The 22598-nt window shown below is 37.3% G+C and overlaps 1 protein-coding gene across 4 annotated transcripts in view; it reads right to left on the bottom strand.

The window, feature by feature from the left end:
• Nucleotides 1-20604, bottom strand: part of col15a1a (collagen, type XV, alpha 1a) — a 65160-nt gene extending 44556 nt beyond the window's left edge. For 3 of the 4 annotated variants that reach the window (XM_057323204.1, XM_057323207.1, XM_057323206.1), the window contains exons 1-2: nt 20438-20604; nt 20274-20353 (exon numbers count right to left, since the gene is read on the bottom strand). In XM_057323204.1, the coding sequence (XP_057179187.1) occupies nt 20274-20353; nt 20438-20466 (109 nt within the window). In that variant the 5' untranslated portion in view covers nt 20467-20604. The remainder of the gene's footprint in view (nt 1-20273; nt 20354-20437) is intronic. The other variant, XM_057323205.1, reaches the window with a different exon arrangement.
• Between the last annotated feature and the right edge of the window lie 1994 nt (nt 20605-22598).

Here is a 22598-nt window from a genome sequence, read left to right as displayed (position 1 = left end):
TTGATTCTTGTTTAATCCGAGAATAAAAACAAAGTAAACACAAAACAAATTGTGTTTTTTAAGGACACACATGTTCAAACCACCTAAGATGGGCTTCATCATCCAACTCCGGGCAAAAAGACAGTAAACAACACAACTTTGAAAGAGTGTGTAGAAATTCAAAGACGCTCTCAAGAAAACAGCATTTCTGTTCATAAAATGAACGGAGAGAACTAAAAGAATGAGAGGAAGGACAACGTTTAAACAGTTCAGCAAAGTATCATAAACAAATCACATCATCTGTCCTACAATCATGTATTTGTCTGCAGTCAGCGCATACCCATACTGAGTGCCCATTTTGTGCAAATGTTACCATCATGACTAATAAATGACCTTTAAATAAGGAAAGTATCAGTCAGAGGAGGACAGTTATTCAGAAAACTCATGGAAGATCTGACATGTAGCACTCTTCCAGTAGTTCAGTTTGTTTTAAACACAAGGGTGTGAAACAGGGGACGGACGTTACACAGTTGTGTTTGTATACACAGTATTGTAACGCAGGTTTCCTCACAATCACAAGTGGAAATTGAGCAGAAGCATCCTGGGAATGCTGTATCTTTCAAAAAACATTCACACCAACCACTGGCGTTCTCTTATATGCTTCTGACCACAAGCAAGCGTACAAGGAAACGGTTTTTAGTGCAGTTTATGGATGCAAACATTCATTTAGTGACTTAATAAGGCACTTTGTATTATGCTATGTTGTAAAATTGCAATGCTTAGATCTGTTTACGAAGTTAAATGAAGAAAACTAGGTAATAACATAGTAATAACACTTTGAATGTGTCATGAATTCCCACTGCTGCTCCACAGGTTACTATAGATTGAAGAATTACATGTAGTATGACCCATTAGGTGTCAAAGATGAGCGCCACCGGCCTAACAGAGGAGTACAGTATTCACTCATCCACCTTCATCTTTTCTAAACTCTGGGGGAAACTCATGGGGCTTTACATCAACATTTCTCGGGATGAGGGCCAAGACTCACACAAGGAAGAAGTGAGCTGAGCTGAGATCAGAGAGAGAGAGATTTTATTTTATTTTATTTTATATTATTATATTTTGTATTATTTAATTTAATTTACATTTATTACATTTACATTTAGCAGATGCTTCTAACCAAAGCTTATTTTTGCTCACAAAAGCAAACATATATCCTCAGCTAACATGTAGTCATTGTAATACATAATGCTTCATACTTCATTTCTCTATTTGTTCATTATGACTGATAATGATTGATAATATTTGGCAGATCACCCTCCAGTTGATTCATTTTGTGATACAGCAATTGTTCTGACCCTTTGCTAAAACAACTGACCGTCATTTGAGTCGTTTTTAAACTCTTCCAAGTCTTGAATTCATTGAAACCCTGACTGTGTGTCGAGACAAAGCAAAAAACAAAAAAGTCAGCGGGGTGATATCAGCCAACAAGGTAAGCAACAAACTAATACAGATGTTGTTGAATTAAAAGGAGCACATGAGGAGGTGCTGACAGGCAGACGTTATTACTGCACATCTGTTTTTCTGCTCATTACGACCGTCTGCCATGACTCCCTTCATATCCACAGTCAAATCATTCTATCAAGATCTGTTTATACCTGAGCCAGGGTCCCTGCACTAATATAATATGTGATCTGGTGAAAGACCGGGTGGAAAGTCAAAATGAAAGCTTGACCGAACATGTGGGGGTATTCCTAAATTTCAGGGACTGAGACGTATATAGATTTGAATTGCATTGGGGGTGAATTTCCAAACCTGAATGACTATTTTCTGCAGCACAAAAGAAGATGTTGGTAACTAAACAACATTGACCCCTGCCGACTTCCATTATATGGACACAAAACTACTTCGCAAGATATAAACACAGGTCCAGAAGCATTTCCGGTTTTATTTTTATTTTTGAAGGAACTGTGTCTAATATTTAGGAGAATCTACTGACAGAAATGCAATATAATATACGTAACTATGTCTTTAGAGGTGTATAAAGACCTTACATAATAACGGGTTATGGTTTAGAATGAGCATCTACATACACCACAGGTCCCCTTGCATGTAGCCCTAAACAGACAAACTGCTCTACAGAACATGCTTCGTAAATACGTTATCTCCTTTGGTAAAGAAGTGAAAAACGCAATGACATCTTTGTCCTTTGAGAGCCACCGAAGTGCTTCGAAAGGGTGGGGTGGAGTGAGCCGTTGGTTGCAATTTGCAATCTCACCGCTAGATGTCGCTACCATCTTTACATTGCTCCTTTAAATCTTACATATATAAATAAAGCTGTTTATCATTTTGATTTGATAATAAATGTTCGGTTTCTTGTATGTTGTTCAAACGTTTGTGTAGTGTTGAAACAGGAAAGTTCTTTTGAAAAGTTCTGGACCAGCGTTGTTTACGTTTACCAAAGTGGTCAATACTAATACTGACTCAATAGCTGATTTATGTTCATTTTTAAACAAAAATGTTATAGATTTAACAGCTTACCGCGATCTTTACAAAAAAATGCACATGTTCTTCAAATGTAGGCTTTAAAGCAGTGGTCACCAACCCTGCTCCTGGAGATCGACCGTCCTGAAGATTTCAGCTTTAACCCCAATCAAACACACCTGAACTATCTAATCAAGGTGTTCAGGTTTGCTTTATAATTACAGACAAGTGTGCTGAAGCAGGGTTGGTGACCACTGCTTTAAAGTATTTAACCTGGAAGTGACCTCAAAACAACCAGAAAAGAAATCAGAAATCAAAGTACCAGGAAAATGTTCTTGTAAGCAATCAGGAAAAAAGTCAAGAGAGTGTCTGTGGAAGCAGGATCTGTGTATACAGCAGCACATATTTCATCCTCTAGCTGTGTATGTGTGTGGTCACAGATGTACACCAATATTCTTCCAGTCCGACTCTAACTAGCCTGACTACGTAAGACTTCGTACTTCCGCTCAATTTCAGTTCAGTTCGCTTCTGTACTCAGTCTGATATAGCAAACCAGCTCCCAGATTATCTCCGGCTCCGCACCGACCATCCAACCAACTAACAGAGGGCGGGCTGAGAGCCGTGACGTAGAAGCTAAGCGCCGAATTTAAGATTGTAGTTTAGGTTAGGGAAATCTAAAACGACAGTAGAAATGTGGGGCAGTCGTGGTCTAATGGTTAGAGAGTCGGACTCGTGACCAGAAGGTTGCTGGTTCGATCACCTGGGCCGGCGGGTAACGACTGAGGTGCCCTTGAGCAAGGCACCTTACCCCTACTTGCTCCCCGGGCGCTGCAGTGATAGCTGCCCACTGCTCCGGGTGTACGTGTGTTCACCACTTGCTGTGCGTGTGTTCACTTCTCTCTGGATGGGTTAAACGCAGAGTCACATTTCGGGTATGGGTCACCATACTTGACAAATAATTGAATTAAAGTTTAAAGTTTAAAGAAATGGAGACACAGAGAATATTGCCGGCATTTGCCAACTGAAGCCCAAACAAGAAGAGTGTTTGGTTCACATTTTGAATGGAGGTGATGTTTTGACCCTACTCCCGACAGGTTTTGGGAAAAGTTTAATTTATCAACTGTTACCGATCGTCAGCGAGAAACTGGGGAGGCCAAAGTCCGGCAAGGCGATAATTGTGATTTAACCCACCTCGGTGACACTACTCCGTGATGGCAAGTCCATGGCCATCCTTGACTTTCTTATGGTACTTGGAGTTTTAGAGGGTGTATCTCAGTCTCTTTTATCTGTCGAGCTCAAACTGGCACCCTTTTGACAGGTCAGTGTCTCCTTTCTTTTCCAGTCCTTGAATATTGCCATGTCATGCTTTAATCTTGCAATTAAGTTGCAGCATTTCCGACAGACTCGAAATGAACTAAGAGCTGTGTTTAACAGAACTAATCCTAACTTTGACAGTTGGCTGCAATTATTTTCTTGTTTGTCTCTACTGTCAAATATTAATTTAGATGCACTAATTGTACCATGGATGCGTAGATTTACTTCACATAATCTGCAAAAGTCGTTCACAGCCATCTTCACTCCGGTATTTCGCTTGATGGTTTTGTTTTTCGCCGCATACCTGTGTTTACAGTGGAAGTTCGAGGAGGCTGAGCCGGCGCATAACATACATCATAACCAAACGTTATGTGATTTGCTTACGGGTACACCAATGATTTTAAACTTCAGACAAGCGCACCCCCACGAGAAAGTAAACGCTTGTCAATTATGACCTTCCAGACTCTGTCTACGAAGCAAAGCGAAGTAGCAGAGTTTGGTATTACCAGGCTAGACTCTAACAACACCTCAGCGTAAAAGCTAAAAGTAACCCATGCTACCCATGTTAACAAATAAAGCTGATTTTCTCTTTAAACATTCACCAATACATTCTGTTCTTACAGTATGGTCTTTACAAATTTAGACATACCTGTAACTAGCTAACAAAAATTTACTATTAGTTTTTGGGATATGCTATACTATGCATATACCATTTCCACAAGGGTTATATCCTCTGACATAACTACCAATTTCTGTCAGCGTCTCTCTATCACTCCCTTAGTTTTAGTTTTCCTCTATCAATTGACATGAAGCAGACGTTCAGACTTTAACCAGCACATTCTTGTGCCGATTCCAGATTCTCAAGGAACAAGAGCAGCCTCTCGATCTAAAGCATTACAGGCCAGCGTTTAATAGAGCAAGAGTTTTGTGTGTCTAAATCAAGGCTCATGGATTAAAACAGTAACATGAGCTTTCAAACGACTGCTGGACCTGATAAAATCCTCTGTCCCTGAAATTCTCCAAGTCTGTGTGGCATCACCTTTATTGCAAACCCCTGTCAAGCACACAGTCATATTATTCTGTCAAGAGCTAATAACGAAAGATTTATAGATGCACGTTGCTATTTCAACAATTTTTCTTGGGTGTAGAAAAAGATCATGTAAATCAAAGGTAATGAGAGTGCAACACAACATGATTTGTAGCTATATCTGATTATATAATTATATGTTTACTGAAAGCCATTTCCGCAAATGTTGCTTGGAACGCACACGTTATGCTACATTAGCGACACACCCATAGACCGATTAATCACAAAGGACCATGGTTCCAGCTAAAACACAGTCAACCTGTTCTCGTAAGAATTCATGAGAATTCAGAACTATTTTACGAGGTGCCTAATTCGTATGAATCCGTACGATGTAAATTGTACAAAAACGTACGTTTATTAGAAAAAAGAAATACTCAAGCCCCTCCCCAAAGCCCGACCCTAAACCGAACATCATCGTGGCAAAAGCAAATCATTCCAAAACGTATTAATAATATCTTACAAATTCATACGAATTAACCACCTCGTAAAATAGTTACGAGTATGGTGAGATTGTGTTGTTACTGTTTTACTGAAACAACAATGTCACATCTTGAATTACATGTAAATAAACAACCTTGATGCTTCTTTAGGATTGTGGACAGATGCACTCAAAAAGCCAAAAGAAACTTGAGTTCATTAACTTGTCATTTGCTTTGCCAAGGAAATCTAAAAAACACCCAAGAAAAGTCTAAGATTTGCCCAAATAAGTGAGAAAACATTCTAATAATCAGATTAATACAAGCATATACTGTATGTTGACAGGCAACATTAAACTCACATGGACCCGGGCTGTATACCTCATAGTCCATTGCTGGGTGGTAAACACAAGGTCAACAGCTGTGTTTAAGCAGCTGTAGGGTCAAAAACTTGAAACGAAGTGTTAGAGAAATAGGAGCCCGACTTAAATGACTACGGCAGCCTGTTTCCAAACTGCAACTTCTCAACCTGGAGATTTAAGCTTAAGTGTGAAGCTTTCCAAAGGGGTAAAGAAAGAAGGGAACATGGGAACATGGTGCAGACTAAGATCTTATGTATTGGTGTGTAGATTTAATGCTTTTTAGCCAAGTTCATGCTTTTTAGCCATGTTCATGGTCATGGGTTCGATCCCAGGGATTGCACATACTTAAAAAAATACAATGTATAGTACAATGCAATGTAAGTCGCTTTTGATAAAAGCGTCTGCCAAATGGATAAACATGTAAAATGCTTTTGAAAATGAATTCCTTTGCATGCTTATAAAATTATTTATAGTTTAAAAGGCTGAGAGAACCATTGAATAAAAAGTGATGCATTATCACACAAATGTATCACTCAATGAAAAGGCAAGTGGCTTAAGTCATAATAAGGTCAACTGTGAGTTATTTGGAAAAAACTAAATCCTGTCCAATGGGAAAATGCAGCATCTCCAAGCTTTCAGTAATGTATGAGATTTCAAACTGTCTCAGGTCATAACAGCAGACAACATAAGCTGGCAGTAAAAGCCATCTTTAGAGTATATTTTATGATCGGAGCCACAGCCCCGTGGGCAAAGCTCCAACATATTGTTCTGGGGTTACGAGCAACCTAAGTTCAAGTCCCAAGTCTATTTTTTTCCTGATCCTGTGCCCTCTTTCATCCTGTGTAACTTTCTGCCTATACCCCAGTGTACACTTATAATACAGTCGAAAATTCCTAAAATATAAAAGAAAAAAAACAAATTCTTACAGTAAGCTCTACTCAAAAGGTGAGTCAGCTGGAACTGAAGAAATCTTATTAAAACAAAACCACTTGAGATTGACACTTTGGTATGTGCAGCTAGGCCACTTTTCTGCTTTTTGAAATATTCTTAATGTTAAGATGTGCGACCACTAAGAAGTCTGTAGATTACACAAAACTACATTTAGTCTGCTAAATGACTAAATGTAAAATGGTAAGTGAATATAGTTGTTGATGCAAAACTTATTCACATCACCAAAAGCTTCACATAGGCCAGTGGTCTCCAACCCTGCTCCTGGAGATCGACCGTCCTGAAGATTTCAGCTCCAACCCCAATCAAACACACCTGAACTATCTAATCAAGGTGTTCAGGTTTGCTTGATAATTACAGACAGGTGTGCTGAAGCAGGGTTGGAGCTGCAGTCTGCAGGACGATCGATCTCCAGGAGCAGGGTTGGTGACCACTGACATAGGCCTATGTAAACTCATGCACTACACATACAGTATCACTCAAAACAGTTTCTTGCCTGAGGAGCAATAATTTAAAGCAGTCAATTTCAGTCAATATCTTCAATTCTTCTGGGAAGGTTACCCAGTGGGTTCTGTTTTACAAACAGCTTCTTCTAAGAATACAGCATCCTATAAAACATCAGTTTTCCAACATCCAACCCATGGCGATCCATTCTCGCGCTTGTTAGGGAGGAGGCCATAGCTAAAAGACCAGACACTTGGAAACAAGTTCATAAGTTATTTAGTAATGTTCACAAGTTCCATATGGGTCTGAGGCAGTTTTATCCAAATTATAGCTTAGTGTAAGAAGAGAGTAAGCACAACTGTTATCACTTTACATGGCCAATGAATTCTGAGAAAATTTCACAGATGCTCCATCAAATGACAATTCATTCTGTGCAACTAAAAGGACTTGTGTGGTCATTTATGTAGCCTACCTCTCACAAAGTCATTTTAATTCACGTCTGAAATATACAGTACACAAAAATGTGACTAATAACTCACTTGAAAAAAGTGGAATAATATTTGTTCTTCTGCAGTATCTGGACTTTATACACTGCTAAGGGAACACTTAATCATCACAGAATAACACCAAGTCAGTTAACCTTCAGGAATATCAATCAATCCGGTAAGGAAGCATAAGTGATAGTGAACCATTTTTACTTGTTTTGGTGCAAATAAAAATGACAACAGAGGCAACAGCAAGGGTGGTCTAGGGAGGACCATCTTCAGAGGGTCTTGCAGACCTCCACGTGCTATGAAGTATGGGGATGAAATCCTCAGATCTTTTGCTGGTACAGTGCAGAGCCCGCCTGGTGCGTGATAACGCCCGACCTCATGTGACCAGAGTCTGTAGGCAGTTTCTGGATGATGAAGGCACTGATGCCATTGACTGGCCCTTATGTTCCCCAGACCTAAATCCAGTTGACAACATCTGGGATGTCATGTATCCGAAGCCGTCAAGTAGCACCATAGACTGTCCAGGAGCTCACTTATGTTCTGATCCAAGTCTGGGAAGAGATCCCACAGGACACCATGTGCCATCTCATCAGGAGTATGCTCAGACATTGTTGGGAGTTCATACGGGCACGTAGGGCCATGCACATTACTGACTAACATTATTATGAGTTACTGTGATGAAATTCAAACAAGTTGCATCAGCCAGTATTTTCATTTTTTTACAGCGATTTTACTGTAATTTATGCCCTGAATGTGTTTTTAGTTTTGGCTTTCATTGACCATTGTCACATTATTTTGTTCTCACATCATAATGCAAAGTATATAAGTGAAGAGTTTTAACCTGGATATTTCGTTCATTGAGATCTAATAGCAGTTAGCAGCTAGCTTCATAATTCTACAAGCTGAGCATTTAAAAGTCCTGCTGTTGTAGCTGTTTGATCTGAACTTAAACTTTTTGTGCATTTAAATCCATATAAATCAGAATTTGAGGATTTACAAATAGGTTGGAAAGACTTATGTGAGTTCTCATAGATATATATAACTAGATGCCGCATTCAAGCGCTCCAGGCAAGTAGACATGTCCACCATCTTGGAACGGCCCACTGACGTCACTCACAGTTGACTAGAATGCCCCAACATCAGAATCAGAAGAGCTTTATTGCCAAGTGTGCTTGCACACACAAGGAATTTTCTTTGGTGTTGGAAGCTTCTAGTACAGACATTTAACACAATGACAATACAATATAATACGATTTACAGTCTAAACATGCGCTGCGCAGCCATGGCTGTGAAAACCACTGAGATTTTAACTCCGGAAAAAATGGGATAACTTTTCGTAGTTGTCATGTGTTAGTGTCGCAGATGTAGTGTTTGAGTTTACACAACAATTAATATGTTTTCATAATCATACATAGTCAGCTTGATTTTGAGTGTTAACGGACTGGCTCACACTGTTCCAATATGGCGGACAACCTACGTATAGCGGTCCATAGAAATAGATGCTAATGCAACATCTAGTTATTTATATGTATGAGAGTTCTTATCGAACAGTGCCCTGGTGTATCCTTTTTCTCTTTCTCCCCCATTCTCATCTCATTTACCATCTGTATTTTTTAAACGACTCTCTCACTCACTAACCCATAAATTCAAGGTGCATTATTCCCTAACTGTTTTATTTCCAACCCAAACATCCTGTTTGAAATAGAAATGTCTCAACACAGGAAAGAAAACTGTGCTTGTCTAGCAATTCCATGGGTTCTTTAAAGCTTTAAAATGAATATGTGCCATTAAAGGGTTATTTGTAACCCCGTCTGTAAAATCCCGGCCTAATTATGAGATAAGGAGCATCAAAGTTTGATTTCAACTTAACTATGATTTCAATCATAGTTGCATTCTTTGACATGACGTCTTTCTCAGCCAGTATTAAAGATATCAAGGTTATATTTTTACAGAATGTTTAAATTATGTATAGACATTATGTAGAAAACAGTAAATCACAAAAATTGCTTTAGCAATTGCTCACATTTAATATTATTGATGCATCCAGCTCTTCTACTTAAAGGAACAGTTCACCTTCAAAACTCACTCTGTTGTCATTTTAAATCTGTGTGATTTTCTTTCTACTGCAAAACACGTAAGAATATATTTAGAAAAATATTGGTAACCAAATTCCCATTGACTTCTATTGTATGGACACAAAACAAATGCAAGTCAATAAGGACAAACGGTTTTCTGTTACCAACATTCTTCAAAATATCTAATTTTGTGTTCTGCAGAAGAAGAAAAAGTCATACAGGTTTGAAATGACAAGAATCCGTTTAAATAATGAACTATTGGGTGGTTAAATGGGTGAACTATTCCTTAAAGGTGCAGTGAACTGACCGTTTATATTGTTTTATACTATTGTCAGATGTCTACTTATGACGTTTGCATGGTTTTTACATTCGAAAACATCAAAATCAATAAGTAATAGGCTATTTTCTACCCTGGTTTTGAGGCCGGCTGGAGAAACGCTCGGTTTTTAAGGGCGGGCAGCATAGAAGACTTGGAAGTAAACGCCCACTGCTGTGATTGGATAGCAGCTTGCGTAGTTGACTTAGTTGAGGCCTTCTGTGAATTTGGTTAGACACGTAACTTTGCGTAACTTGATTTTACTCAAATTTACTGACTTATTTCCCAGATGTGATGGCAAGGCTTTGCGTATAGTTTGTATAGCCTATAGTTGTATGGTGTTTAGTGATATATGAGCGTACATGTCAGCATTTAAGACCTGCGAACCGGACAGAACCCGGCGATTGCGGTTGAGTCCGGTGCAGACACAGTCTTAGCCATTTTACCACACTATAAAAAAGGACTAAACATTGGACCATCTACAGGAAATGCTCAAAAAACTCTGTAGCAACATAGGTTACAGTGCACATGACTCAAAATAATCAAAAAATATCAAAAGATATATTCATGGGGTAAAACCTTTTGCGCTGCCATCACAAACATGATTCTCCAGAGGTCCAGCCAGAGATATCAGGATGGAAGAGGATTTTTGATTTATGATCTTGGTTGTTGTCAGCCAAGTGTAGAATGTTACCAAATATACAGCCGTTGCAAATCTAGCGCTAAGACACTGCCAAGTACTTTAGAGTAAACACTCTCTTCCTTTTCAATAGTGCTTTCTCCAGTGGCGGCTGGTCAATAGTGCCCCACCAAATTATCCAGAGAAGAAAACTGTTAAAGACGAGTTCAACATACTATATTACGAATTGCAAAATCATTTTGAAATAAACAGATTTATTCACACTATATTCACCTGGAAGTTGTGTTCGCGTTCATTATTTAAAATTGTATATATTGCGAGGCGCTTGATATATTGTATATGAAAAATGAGTGTTTATGTAAGTAAACAAACTTTTGGCAGGCAGATGACCTGAGGCTGCTCTCTAATTGGCTTGCATCAGAACATCGCCAGAACGTCGCTCTGTGCACCCCAGACCCTCCTGCTTTTGCTGATAGTGTATCAATATTGAGTTTTACATGTTTGACCTCATGTGATAGGACAATTCTCAATCATTTCACAGAGAATCCTTTACTCACCAAGAACCCCTGTACGGAACATTATGAAGTTTCTGTTTACTCTCTGTAATACTGTAGTAGGGCAATTCCGTGAAAATGTCAACCTTACCACGAAAAAATGAAGTTTTTACGACGGTTTTAACTGTAGTAACAGCACAGATTTTAACATTTGGTGGTTCAAATACCCATGTGCGATCTCTCTTAAAATTTGTAAAGCATTTGTTTTATTTTTAGTGCATGATTTTTCATAGTCAGGTAAGTGCCATTTTCAGGATTGTCACATCCATAACGCTACATATTCCTCATAAATGGACACATGAAGATTAATATAAATAACTATTTTATGTTCTATAAAGAGGCAGCCCTTCTCCATTCATTGGGTATTATTGCTTCAGGATTGTGCTTTTTATTTGACAGAAATCCTACAAAGTTTATCATCTCCCAAAAAACGCGTCCTTTTTTTGTCACATCAATAATGCATGCTTATTTCCCTTTTTTTAAATAGAAATTTTTTTCATAGACTGACATTTTTTGATGTTTAGACTCTATCAACAAGGGTTAAGTAAAATATAAACAGATGGTTCAATATATTCGTAACAAATTCATTCTCTGAGCATTTTTATGTCACGTCCATAACGCAAAATGTCACATCCATAACGTTGGAATTGCCCTGTACACTCTTTGGTATTTACACTAGTAAACTGTAGTAAATTGTACAGTGCTGTTATATTTTATAGCTATATATAGATTTTATAAACGTTTTCAGTAGTAATATTTATAGTTGTTGTGCTTGTATAGCTTAACACAAATAAATGACGAGACACCCGATGGACTGTTATTATTCTTTACTGAACTATAGTTAACTGAAAAGTTACTCTCATACTTTGTTACAGAAGAGATGTATGACAAACCAAAACACTTAACAGGGTTACTCTCTCTCTATGGTCAATATTAACAATTCCAGAGTTTCCTGAACACTCCATACACTACAATAGCGAATTGATAAACTGTAGAAAATACTGTATTATATCTTAATATTTACTATGATACGGTTCAAAAACACTGAAGCATCTAGGAATTTTACTACAGTTTCCTATAATAAATAATAAAGTATACTGCAATATATACTTTTTTTCATATGGACTGGCACTTTATTACTGTTAATAAACATGCTTTGATAGTTAAACCTTTTTTTAGCGAAGCAGTGATTATACGTATACATCGCATGTCAAATGGTTTGTTGCGCCCCCCTCAAAAAAATTGTGCACCAGCTGTCACTGGCTTTCTCTGTGTGCTTTGACTAAAATACAGTAAATCCCGGGATTTCAAAATTCCATCATTAAATTAAACAAACCAAGTCTAATAAAAGTCAACAAATTAGTTGGTAAATTATTTAGGCTTATCCAAGGAAACTGTTTTGCCGTGACCATCAAAGCAGTACGTCTGGCACGGGTAGTGGTTATTGTACTCTATACAAATGTTATTGTTGTATGATGCATAATTCATAATTCTTCAGGTTTAGATTGCTAAAGAAGACCTGTATGAGTGGTCTTTCTTCCAATCATAGATTCTCTGCCAAAAGCCTGCAAACTTTTGATACATTTCTAGAACGATTTGGTGCAGTATCTTATGATTTCAGTTCCTTAAGGCACTCTTTGGTAAATTAGTTAATTTTGTGATCATCTTTGAGGCAATTCAGAGTTCCTGATGTAATCTTTGTGACCCACCACAAAATAATGAATATTGGATATGAATCAGCATTTTACCCTGCTGACTCAATTGGTCCCATTAGCTTCATGGGGATAACTTGAAAAGGACCATGTGGTTTTAGCATCCTGGACCATCTGGGTTTACCAAAGAAACAGTGGCTGTTGAGAGCTTGACTCCTTAACAGGTGGATTTTAAAAAGAGCCTCAAGCTACCAATCTAAAGTTCTGATGGGCCACTGACAGCCGTCTTAAACAAACATTTAAAACACCATAGTTTAGCTTTTGATTGCTTGGTTACATCTATAAACAAACAGTTGTTTTCAAAAAGTCAGGTTTTCCAGAAGAGTAATTCAAAAAGAGTACAAGAGCCTATGAGAACAAGTTGGAAGTGGATTGAAATGCTTGTTTGATTTTGAGTTGCCCATAATGATGGGTCTACCTAACATTTAGATGGAAAATGTTATCTTCCCTTTATAGTAAATGTAGATTTGGTCTCACAGGACACAATCATAAAATAATCATAAAAGCTTCATTAACAATGTAATGGTTCAGTGGACATTCTGGACAGTGATGGTTCAGACATTCAGTACATGATATTTCCTTCACGGGTGTTACATAGATTTGTATCTCAAATGGTTGTTTTGAAAGTTAACGCTGCCTTTAAATTCTAAAACAGTCAACCATTGAGCTATTGCTATCAACTCAACAGAGCCAATTTCCTGGAAAGTGCTGGAACTTTCTATAAATCAATGGAGCAGATTTCTTGGCTCACACATCATAAATTAGCAGAAACACTAAGAATCCAGGTGAACGAACCCCTGCGGTGCAGTTTTTTATTACATTGGCCGGGATTAGTTTTGCCTCTGGGCTCATACAAGCTGCCCTTGCAAGCCTTTTTGTGATGTGTGTACAGTATATTTTCACGTTTTACTGGGCTGTTGCATCACTGCCATGTTTTGTGAGCTGTAAACGTCTTTAACAGTCTGCTCTAGACAAAGAAAATAACCATATCTGCAGAGTCAAGGAAGCTTTAGTGGCTTTCTCCATTAAGCTTTTAACAGCCTCATTAAGATAACAAGAAAGCTGTGATTAGGTGCTCAAGGATATGTTTGGGTCTGGAGTGGAGGACGGAGACAAAAAAAACTTCAAACTTTCACATAAGAAGAAAGTGTGATCAAGAACAGACAGCTGATTAAAGTAAACAGTTGTTGCATTTACAGGAAATCTACTGTATGCGCATCACACTAATGTAAACTACACTCAATATCCACCATTTAAAACCAAAACCATTGAAGCAGGAACTTTAAAGTAATAGATGCTCATTGTATCACTACATATTCCCCCTCATTTAATTTCCTTATGTTACAAATCTATAAATGTCAAAACTTTTATTGCTGTGGGTTTGACTGATATATGGCTATACATCGAGAGAATGTCCAAAATGTCATTTCCTACCTTTGTTAAAAATGTTGAAAACATGAAAACTTGTTGATAGACCCCCTATTGTCCATAGCTGACAAGAAATTTCCAATTACTAATTTCAGCCAGGCTATAAAACAAGGAAAACATCAGGCATGTGTTCCATAGCAAACAATCCACAAGTTCAGCATCACTGCAAGTCATCTCAAAAGTTCATTCATTACACATGCTAATTTAATTTAGCAATATGCTTACTCACTGCAAATTTCCACCAGTCCCCCTCTCTCTTTCTCTCTCAACCTCCCTAAGAACTCCACACTGAAAAATGATGATGTCTGAGTCATAGTTTAGAATGTGAAAGAGGAAAGTGAGTCTTTCTTTAAAGATAAAAACTTTTATAAGAGTGAATGATACTTTGATGCTTTTAAACGGCAGGCAGATATGTTATTACTACATTTTGTTATTGTAAAGACTATAGATCTTCCAATATAGTCAGGGAAACTGGGGTTAGTTTTAAATGGGTGTATGTGGGTAAATAAAGGTTTAAAGAGACAGTTCACACAAAAATGTCTCTTGTTATTCAAACCTGTATGACGTTTCTTCTGCAGAACACAAAAGAAGATATTTTAAAGATTTTTGTAACTGAACAACGACGGCGGTACCAATCGCCTTGCATTAGTTTTGTGTCCATACAATAGAAGTGAATGGGTACCGCCATTGTTTGGTTACCAACATTACACTTTAAAACACGTTAAAAATCTTCTTTTGTGTTCTGCGGAACAGGTTTGAAAGACAAGAGGGTGAGTAAATGATTTGAAATTAATTTTCATTTTTGGGTCAACTAACCCTTAGTTAACAGTCCAGTTACACAAATGTGTTTTTGCGTACGTAAAACTAAAGCCTGAAAACTTGTATCTCCATATCTCCATATTTCGTGATTTTTATTTTTTGCCATAAATCATTATTATTAGTCAGCCTTTATGTTTGTCACTGGGTTTTGCAAATATCTAACCAATAAAAAGTATTAAAAAGTACTTGTCAACTTTGACAACACAGTGTGTAATCATTTAAAAAGTACAGTGTCCATTTCCTGAAAAACAGAGAATTTGGACATCCGAGGTTTGTGTCTTAACACTTTATATTAAGGTACACTAATTAATCATTAACTACTTGCTTATTAACATGCATATTGGTTGTATATTAATATGTATAATGCACAAATTAATGCCTTATTCTACTTCCCTTAATCCTACCCCTGTGGTGGAATGAACTGCCAGCCTCCACCCGAACTGCAGCATCCTTCACAACTTTCAAAAAACAGTCTATGTCTATGTCTTGTGTAAAATAATAATAATAATAATGTTGTTCATTCTCTCCCTTGCTGACTCCAGCTTTAATCCACCTAGTAGCATTGACTTGTAAACTAACGGTACTTACAAATTTGACAAAATGTTTATATGCTCTCCTACGTGTAAGTCGCTTTGGATAAAAGCATCTGCCAAATAAATACATGTAAATGTAGCCAATACCTAAACCTAAAAACTACCTTATAACGTGTAATTAGGAGTTTATTGAGACAAAAGTCAATTTAATAGTTAGATAATAGTTAGATAGTAGTGAGAATTGGTCCCTATTCTAAAGTGTGATCACTCACATATAAAAAACACTTTAAAAAGTAAAAAACTGTGAAAACTCGCCCCATTGACCCTTATACAGTATATCCATATATACTGTAATGCAGGCTCTAAATAAAGAACACAAAGAGAGATCACAAAGCTATTTTCCTGTGGTCAAAGATCAGTAGCACAACTTCAAACTCTGCGTCACATGGGTCAAATACCTGTACAAACAAACAGGTTGAGCACAATGGGAATTTGTTTTTGGAATAGCTGTGATGTGTCATGTAAGCCATGGAGCCATCCAGTCAAGCTTTCCTGTTTTGGTTTGTGTCTCATTTCATTCCTGCAGTCTGACTTCCCTGTCTGCTCTGCAAAACTATTCCTCTTACCGGGAGCTCTGTTTTTCACCGTTTCTGTTTGGACATTCCTGTTGTGATTACACATTAGGTGAGGTAGGCAGTGAATACAAACGCTGAGAAGATCTTTTCTTGCTTTTTGCAAACAGGAGACTAAAAATGGTAATACATAACTGAATGTATCTATACAGAACAGGGAGGACCTTATAACATAAAGACAGAATTTACAGTACATGCTTGTTCAATGCTTTGTTATGAAGTCCATATATAATGTCTTCTCTGTAAGGTAAACTTTAAATACATGAGCAGACCTGGGAATGAGTACACTAAGCAGTTCTATGCACTGGTGGTTAACAACTCAAGAGTTGATACTAAGCACTCTACAGATGGTACACAGAGCTTTGGTCATTCATGCTTCTCAATAACAGCTGTAAGATGCCAAAAAGCCCACCAACACAATTTTGGCAGCAACTCCTGTTTTCATAAAGACAAAATGATAAATTAGGGGATTCACGCCACCAGCAGCTTCCCAGAATAACACTGGACCTGCTCTCCAAGGTAGCCTAAAGAAAGTCAAAATCTAACAAAAGCATTGTCTTCATTGACTTAGTCTCATGTTAGAATGAAAGAGGCATTATTATCAGGAAACTAAGCAAAAGAAAAGTCTGTGGTTAAACTCACAGCCACTGTTTTCTCCAAAACAGAGTTAGCATTTCCCACAATGACTCTCCTGTTCTCTACGCCAGTTGGGGAAAGGATGAGACATCTCCTTACCATTCTTGTTTGGACACTGTTACACATTTCCTTTGAAGGAGTTTTATCCGTCACTTAATATTTTCCAGAAATTGATGGCAGATACTTCAGCATGGAGGAAGAAAAGCCTTCTCACTCTCCAATTACATTACGCAAAAGGCGCACACACATTTCATCTGCAACTGACCATGCCCTGTGTATTTTGCTGCTGTGAAATACACCCCAAAACACGGCAGAATAATATGTAATGGTAAGAAAATAGCATCTGGAAAAATAACAGAAGCAAAGATGCCATTTTCATCTCCACGGTAACGGTCACCAGTTAATAATATTGGACTCCACAGTGTTTATCTTAGTAAGGTCTGTAAATGATAGATGGAATAAAGGGTATGGCTTGTTTTATAGAAAAAGCAGGGTGGTCTTCGAACTCTTTGATTTTAAATTAAAAGAAGACAAATACAAAAAAAAAAACATCCTTACACTGTGTCCAAACCAGACGTTAACACCAGACATTACTAATGTAGAATCAATTGTAGCTCATCGTGTATTGTCAAAGCGGCTCTAACACACATGTTAAACATACCTTTTCTAACTTGTTGCAATGTTGCATCGTGTCTGATGTGGACACAGTGTTAGACTATTACAGTTTTTTATGTAATTAAAAGATTACAAGTACATAGGAATTAGGGCTGACAAACGATTAATCGCGATTAATCTCTTCCAGAATAAAAGTGTGTGTTTACATAATATATGTCTGTGTACTGTGCATAATAATTTTGTATTTATAAAAACATACACATACATGCATATATTTAAGAAAAATAAAAAAAATTATAAACATTTATATACAGTATATACAGTAAATATATATATTAAATTATTGGTAAATATAAATAAATACATGTAAACATTTCCTAAAAGTGTATACATATGAGTATGTTTTTGTGTTTATCAATACAAAATATATAAGCACAGTACACAGACATATATAATGTAAACAAAAACTTTTATTCTGTATGAGATTTATCACGATTATTCGAGATTAATCGTTTGACAGCCCTATTAGAAATCACAAACGTGGTTTATTAGTCTTAAAATTTTATTGATTTTCTGAGAGACATGTCACGGGTTCAAATGTTCTAAGGCAATCCTTCAACATACGGGTTAAAATGACTTATCTCTATTTCTTTGGTAATACAAATTGACCGCATATGACTGCTTCTAAATTAAGAAGATTATAAACAGTAATTTAAACACGAACAGGGTAGCCCCAAACTCCCAGATATAAAACCCCTAGAGAAATAAAAAGGAGTGTATTTACAACTCCAATTATCCAATTTGCACCAGCATTGAGCAAGGCTAATGTTGGGTCAGTGTAAAGTGAATGCTTCTGAACCAGGTTATAGACTAAGTGAGATCCTACAGTATGAGATTATCTCCAGTTGAAAATTCAGAGATAATGAGAATCTGAAAAAAAAAACATTACACAATAGAAAAAACTGAGCAGCCAAGACCAACTTCTGTGGACACAACAGCATTATAACTTGAGCAACAAAGGCCAAACCCTAAGAACAAAGGTCTAAGTTATTTAAGATGTTAGGTTTGTGCATCAAACAAACATTTGAATTACAAAAGCAGCTGCTCTCTCCCAATACATTGTAAAGGGTTGTTTCTGTGGCAACAGCTGTATTTTCCCTGTGTTTACAGCTGGGTCTGGAAATATTTGTCCCAAATCAGTCTGTCTGGCCAGCACAGAGCTCTGATGGCTGAGTTCCTCAGTAGCCTATAATCTATCATTATATATTACAGCACATCTTGCAAAATGTAAGTCACAATTGGACTCAGAAGCGATATTCTCAAGAAAGGGGGAGTAATGTCACACTCAGCCCTCTAGCTGAAGTTCACGTTAGCCGAAAAGGCTTTTTTTCTGCACTTGCACTAATATGTCAAATATAATTGATTTCCAAGCAGAGAATGGCAGTGATATTGGAGCCCAGTAATAACAGCCAAACGATGTCTCAAAACATATTAAGTTTGTTATTAACATAAATGGAGGTCAAGAATGCAATCCTCTGGCTCCCGTCCCATTTGGAGTGAGTGTGAGCAGCTCTGCATTATTTTACAGATGGAATACAATACAGCTTTTGTGAGCATTATGTCATCCTTAGGGCATAATTACAGTCATAATGGAAAGTTGCAAACTATTTCGACTGACGTGAACTAACGGAGTGAGTGCCAACTTTCTGTCATTATAAGGGTAATGGAGGTAAAAAAAAACAGGGCTTATCCCTCCCTGACCACCTTCTGTGAACTTGAATTCCATCACAAAACTATGCACTTCACCTACAATGTAATGGAAAAATGGAAAGACGTATTCTTTAGTAAGTAGCCTAAGTCTTTTAAGGTAGAGTTGTGTTTAGATAATGCTATAAATGCAGCAATTCTGGACGAAAAAGTCGTGCCAGAGTGCTTTTGATGGTAAAACATTTATTAATGATTCAATGACAAAGCTTATAAAACGCTTAGCATATATACTTCGTGCATTCATAAACACTGTAAGTGTATGCAAGTACTAGCTTGATTCCGAGGGTGCACACGTGATAAAAATGTTTACCTTAAGTGCACTGTAGGCTACGGTTGGTCACTTTGGACAAACGCGTCTGCCAAATGCATAAATGAAAAGTACAAGTATCAATTCGCAATACCGCAATTATGTTTGTGAAAGCCGTTAAATAAAGTTATAACAATTTAAAACATTAAAAAACATGAAAAACTTTCTTTCTAAAACTTTGCTGCATCACAATAAACCAACGCGCAATGACAGTTCGAGTTGTGCAGGCTCAGTAGCTTACGTCAGAGATGCCACTGGTCCAAAACGCAGAGCTCAACTTCATTCATTCAGTTTCTCCTATAAAATAGTTTTATTTAAGCTGTTATGGCCATTATAACCGGCTATGCAGCCGGTTTCTTGTGCGTTTATACTGTGTAAAACGTATATTCATAACCCCATTTCAACCAGCTACAGCTTCAAATCGAAGAATATAAGCGCTCAAGTATAGACCTACTGAATCTTTAAATATCCACGAGTTTTCCCAAATAAATAAAACAATAAGTTAGACATTTTTAAATGTACTAGCAACATGGAAAGAAATGACCAAGCACAAATGATCAGCGATTTGCCAACAGTTTCCCACTGGAACAGAATAAAGTTTTATCTTATAGCCTATGACTGCATGTCTGCTATTACTACCTGGATTTGCAAACAACCGAAAACCACGCAAACGTGCCCGTTTGTATAAAACACGTAACCGATGTGACATACCGGACTCGAGGTGTTGAAAGGCAAGCCCAGGAGAACAGATGCACGCAGTAATAATACTCCAGCACCACAGTGGGACTCTGCTGATGAGAAATAAAATATGAAGATGCGACATCTCTCTCGAAATTTAATGAATTAGCATTGGATCAGAAGAAATCAGAAATCACCTCAGCGATGAAACACTTGCACGACCCATGTCGCCAAGTTCAGTGGTCCCGTCAGCGAGTCAACTCACTCGTTCAGTATCCCACTCTTCTCCTCTCTCGTGCACACCCAACCGGTATTGCGAGGAGCTCCACGTGAACAAAGGCTGTCTCAGTTCGTCCAGACTCCCTCAAACTCTGAAATCCGACTCCCCGGGATCCCGTAGACCACCGCTTTAAACAGCACTGCCCACCTACAGATTCTAATTCATTCGTGGACAAATCTCTCACCTAAAGTAATTTTTATGTGGATGTACAAAACCTTTACACATGTGCAGAGGTCGGTAGAGTTGCCAAAATCTTTACTCAAGTAAAAGTACAAGTAACTAGAGAAATTGTTACTCAAGTAAAAGTAAAAGTCAGTATTTTAAAATTTACTTGAGTAAAAGTAAAAAGTATGCAATGAAAAAACTACTCAAGTAGCTAGTTACTTAGTTACTTTGTATCTGATTATATAGGCCTACTACATAAAATTAATATTAACGCCAATATTTTAAAATAACATTTTAATCAATATTTTTAATTATCATAAGCAGATATCTTTGCAATATACTAGAGAGACTAAAGAATAGACAAACACAGAAGAGACGAGCATTTATGTAAATTTCATCTAGTCCTGATGTCAATGTAGTTTACACAACTTATTTAGAATAATAGACCATGTCAAATTAAAGCATGAACTAAACTCAAGAGCATTTCCTAAGATGATCTAGAACATCTACAGTGCTCTCTTAAATGAAATACACATTTTTGAACAAAGCTCATGATTTCTCGTGTTGTGTCACGTGTGTGTTGTGAAACGCTCTTACTTGTAAACATACAGTAAACAGTGAACCACACGCCCATCAACAAGTTTTCTTCCTTCTGTTCTTCAAATGTATATTTCTGCAAGCACACGTCTCTGTGTCTGACAGGTAACGCGCATGTTGCTGTGTCTGACGAACAGGTCGCGCGGGTGCGCGCATATGGCGGGCATTTATCATTTGCTGGCAAACAATATGACACATTTGCAGTTTTGATTGTATAGAGATTAATGTCCACTTCATCCAACGCTCTTTGTGTTCTGCGTGTTTTTAAGATTCGCACTACGAGGAGTGAGTAATCCTGCTTCAGATGATTTAGATCGTGCTGCGAACTGAACAAATCACATCTGATTCATTAGCCTATTCAAATGGTTTTGCCCATTGTTCAATTAATGCTTTCAAAAGAATCGACTAAAACGAATCGATCACTCGGGAATGCCCGTAAAAAGAGACGACAACCTTGAAATAAACAACGCGTTTTAAAAAGCATATTTTAAAATGAATTAACATCACGCAAGTTATGTAAAGAAGTAAAAGTACAAATTTTCTATTAGAAATTTACTCAAGTAAGAGTAAAAGTACACACTTTTAATTTTACTTAAAAAGTACATATTTTCCAAAATGTTACTCAAGTAAATGTAACGAAGTAAATGTAGCGCAATACTACCCACCTCTGCACATGTGTCCCACAGTGGTAACCACAGGTGTGTCTCATAATCTGTGTTCCACTACTTATGTATAAAGCCAAAAGAATAGTTTTATGCCTTTGTGGCCTGTTTTCATTTCTTCTTATATTTTTGCTATTCAACTTAACATTTCATCCTTGTTTTACAGTTACAATGTTAACGTAAACCATTACATTGTCTATTTTACAGCAGGATCTATTTAAGAAAACATGCCCCACCACTGTTTATGTGTATTAAATAAAGTTTTGTCTTTGTCCTAAGAAAATGTTACACAGCCGCAATTTTTAATTAATTATAACAAACTTCTTTGATGTTAAATATTTTGCCTAAAAAGTGAGCTCATGCTGTATTGCTTTCAAATAAATAAACTTGAATGATATTTTATGTAATGCAATGATGCACATTTGTATAGGTGCACCGCATAAACTGCAAGATACAACCAAAAACAGAGAACAGGAAAGTGATGATTAAAACGTTTTTGAAAGCTCCGAGACCCATCCCTGTCTTATGAACCATAACTACTTCAGTATTTAAGCATGGATTGACAAAAAAAAAAAAAACACTCAGAGATAAACAGTGATGAATGTTCAGCCACAACTTCTGGCAACGTCTGAGCACTTTTGAACAACATCTGAA

Source organism: Triplophysa rosa, linkage group LG23 (genome assembly GCF_024868665.1).
Source record: "Triplophysa rosa linkage group LG23, Trosa_1v2, whole genome shotgun sequence".
NCBI lineage: Eukaryota > Metazoa > Chordata > Actinopteri > Cypriniformes > Nemacheilidae > Triplophysa > Triplophysa rosa.
The sequence above is the reverse complement of the archived record's forward strand: the minus strand, read 5'-3'. Positions and strand labels throughout refer to the sequence as shown.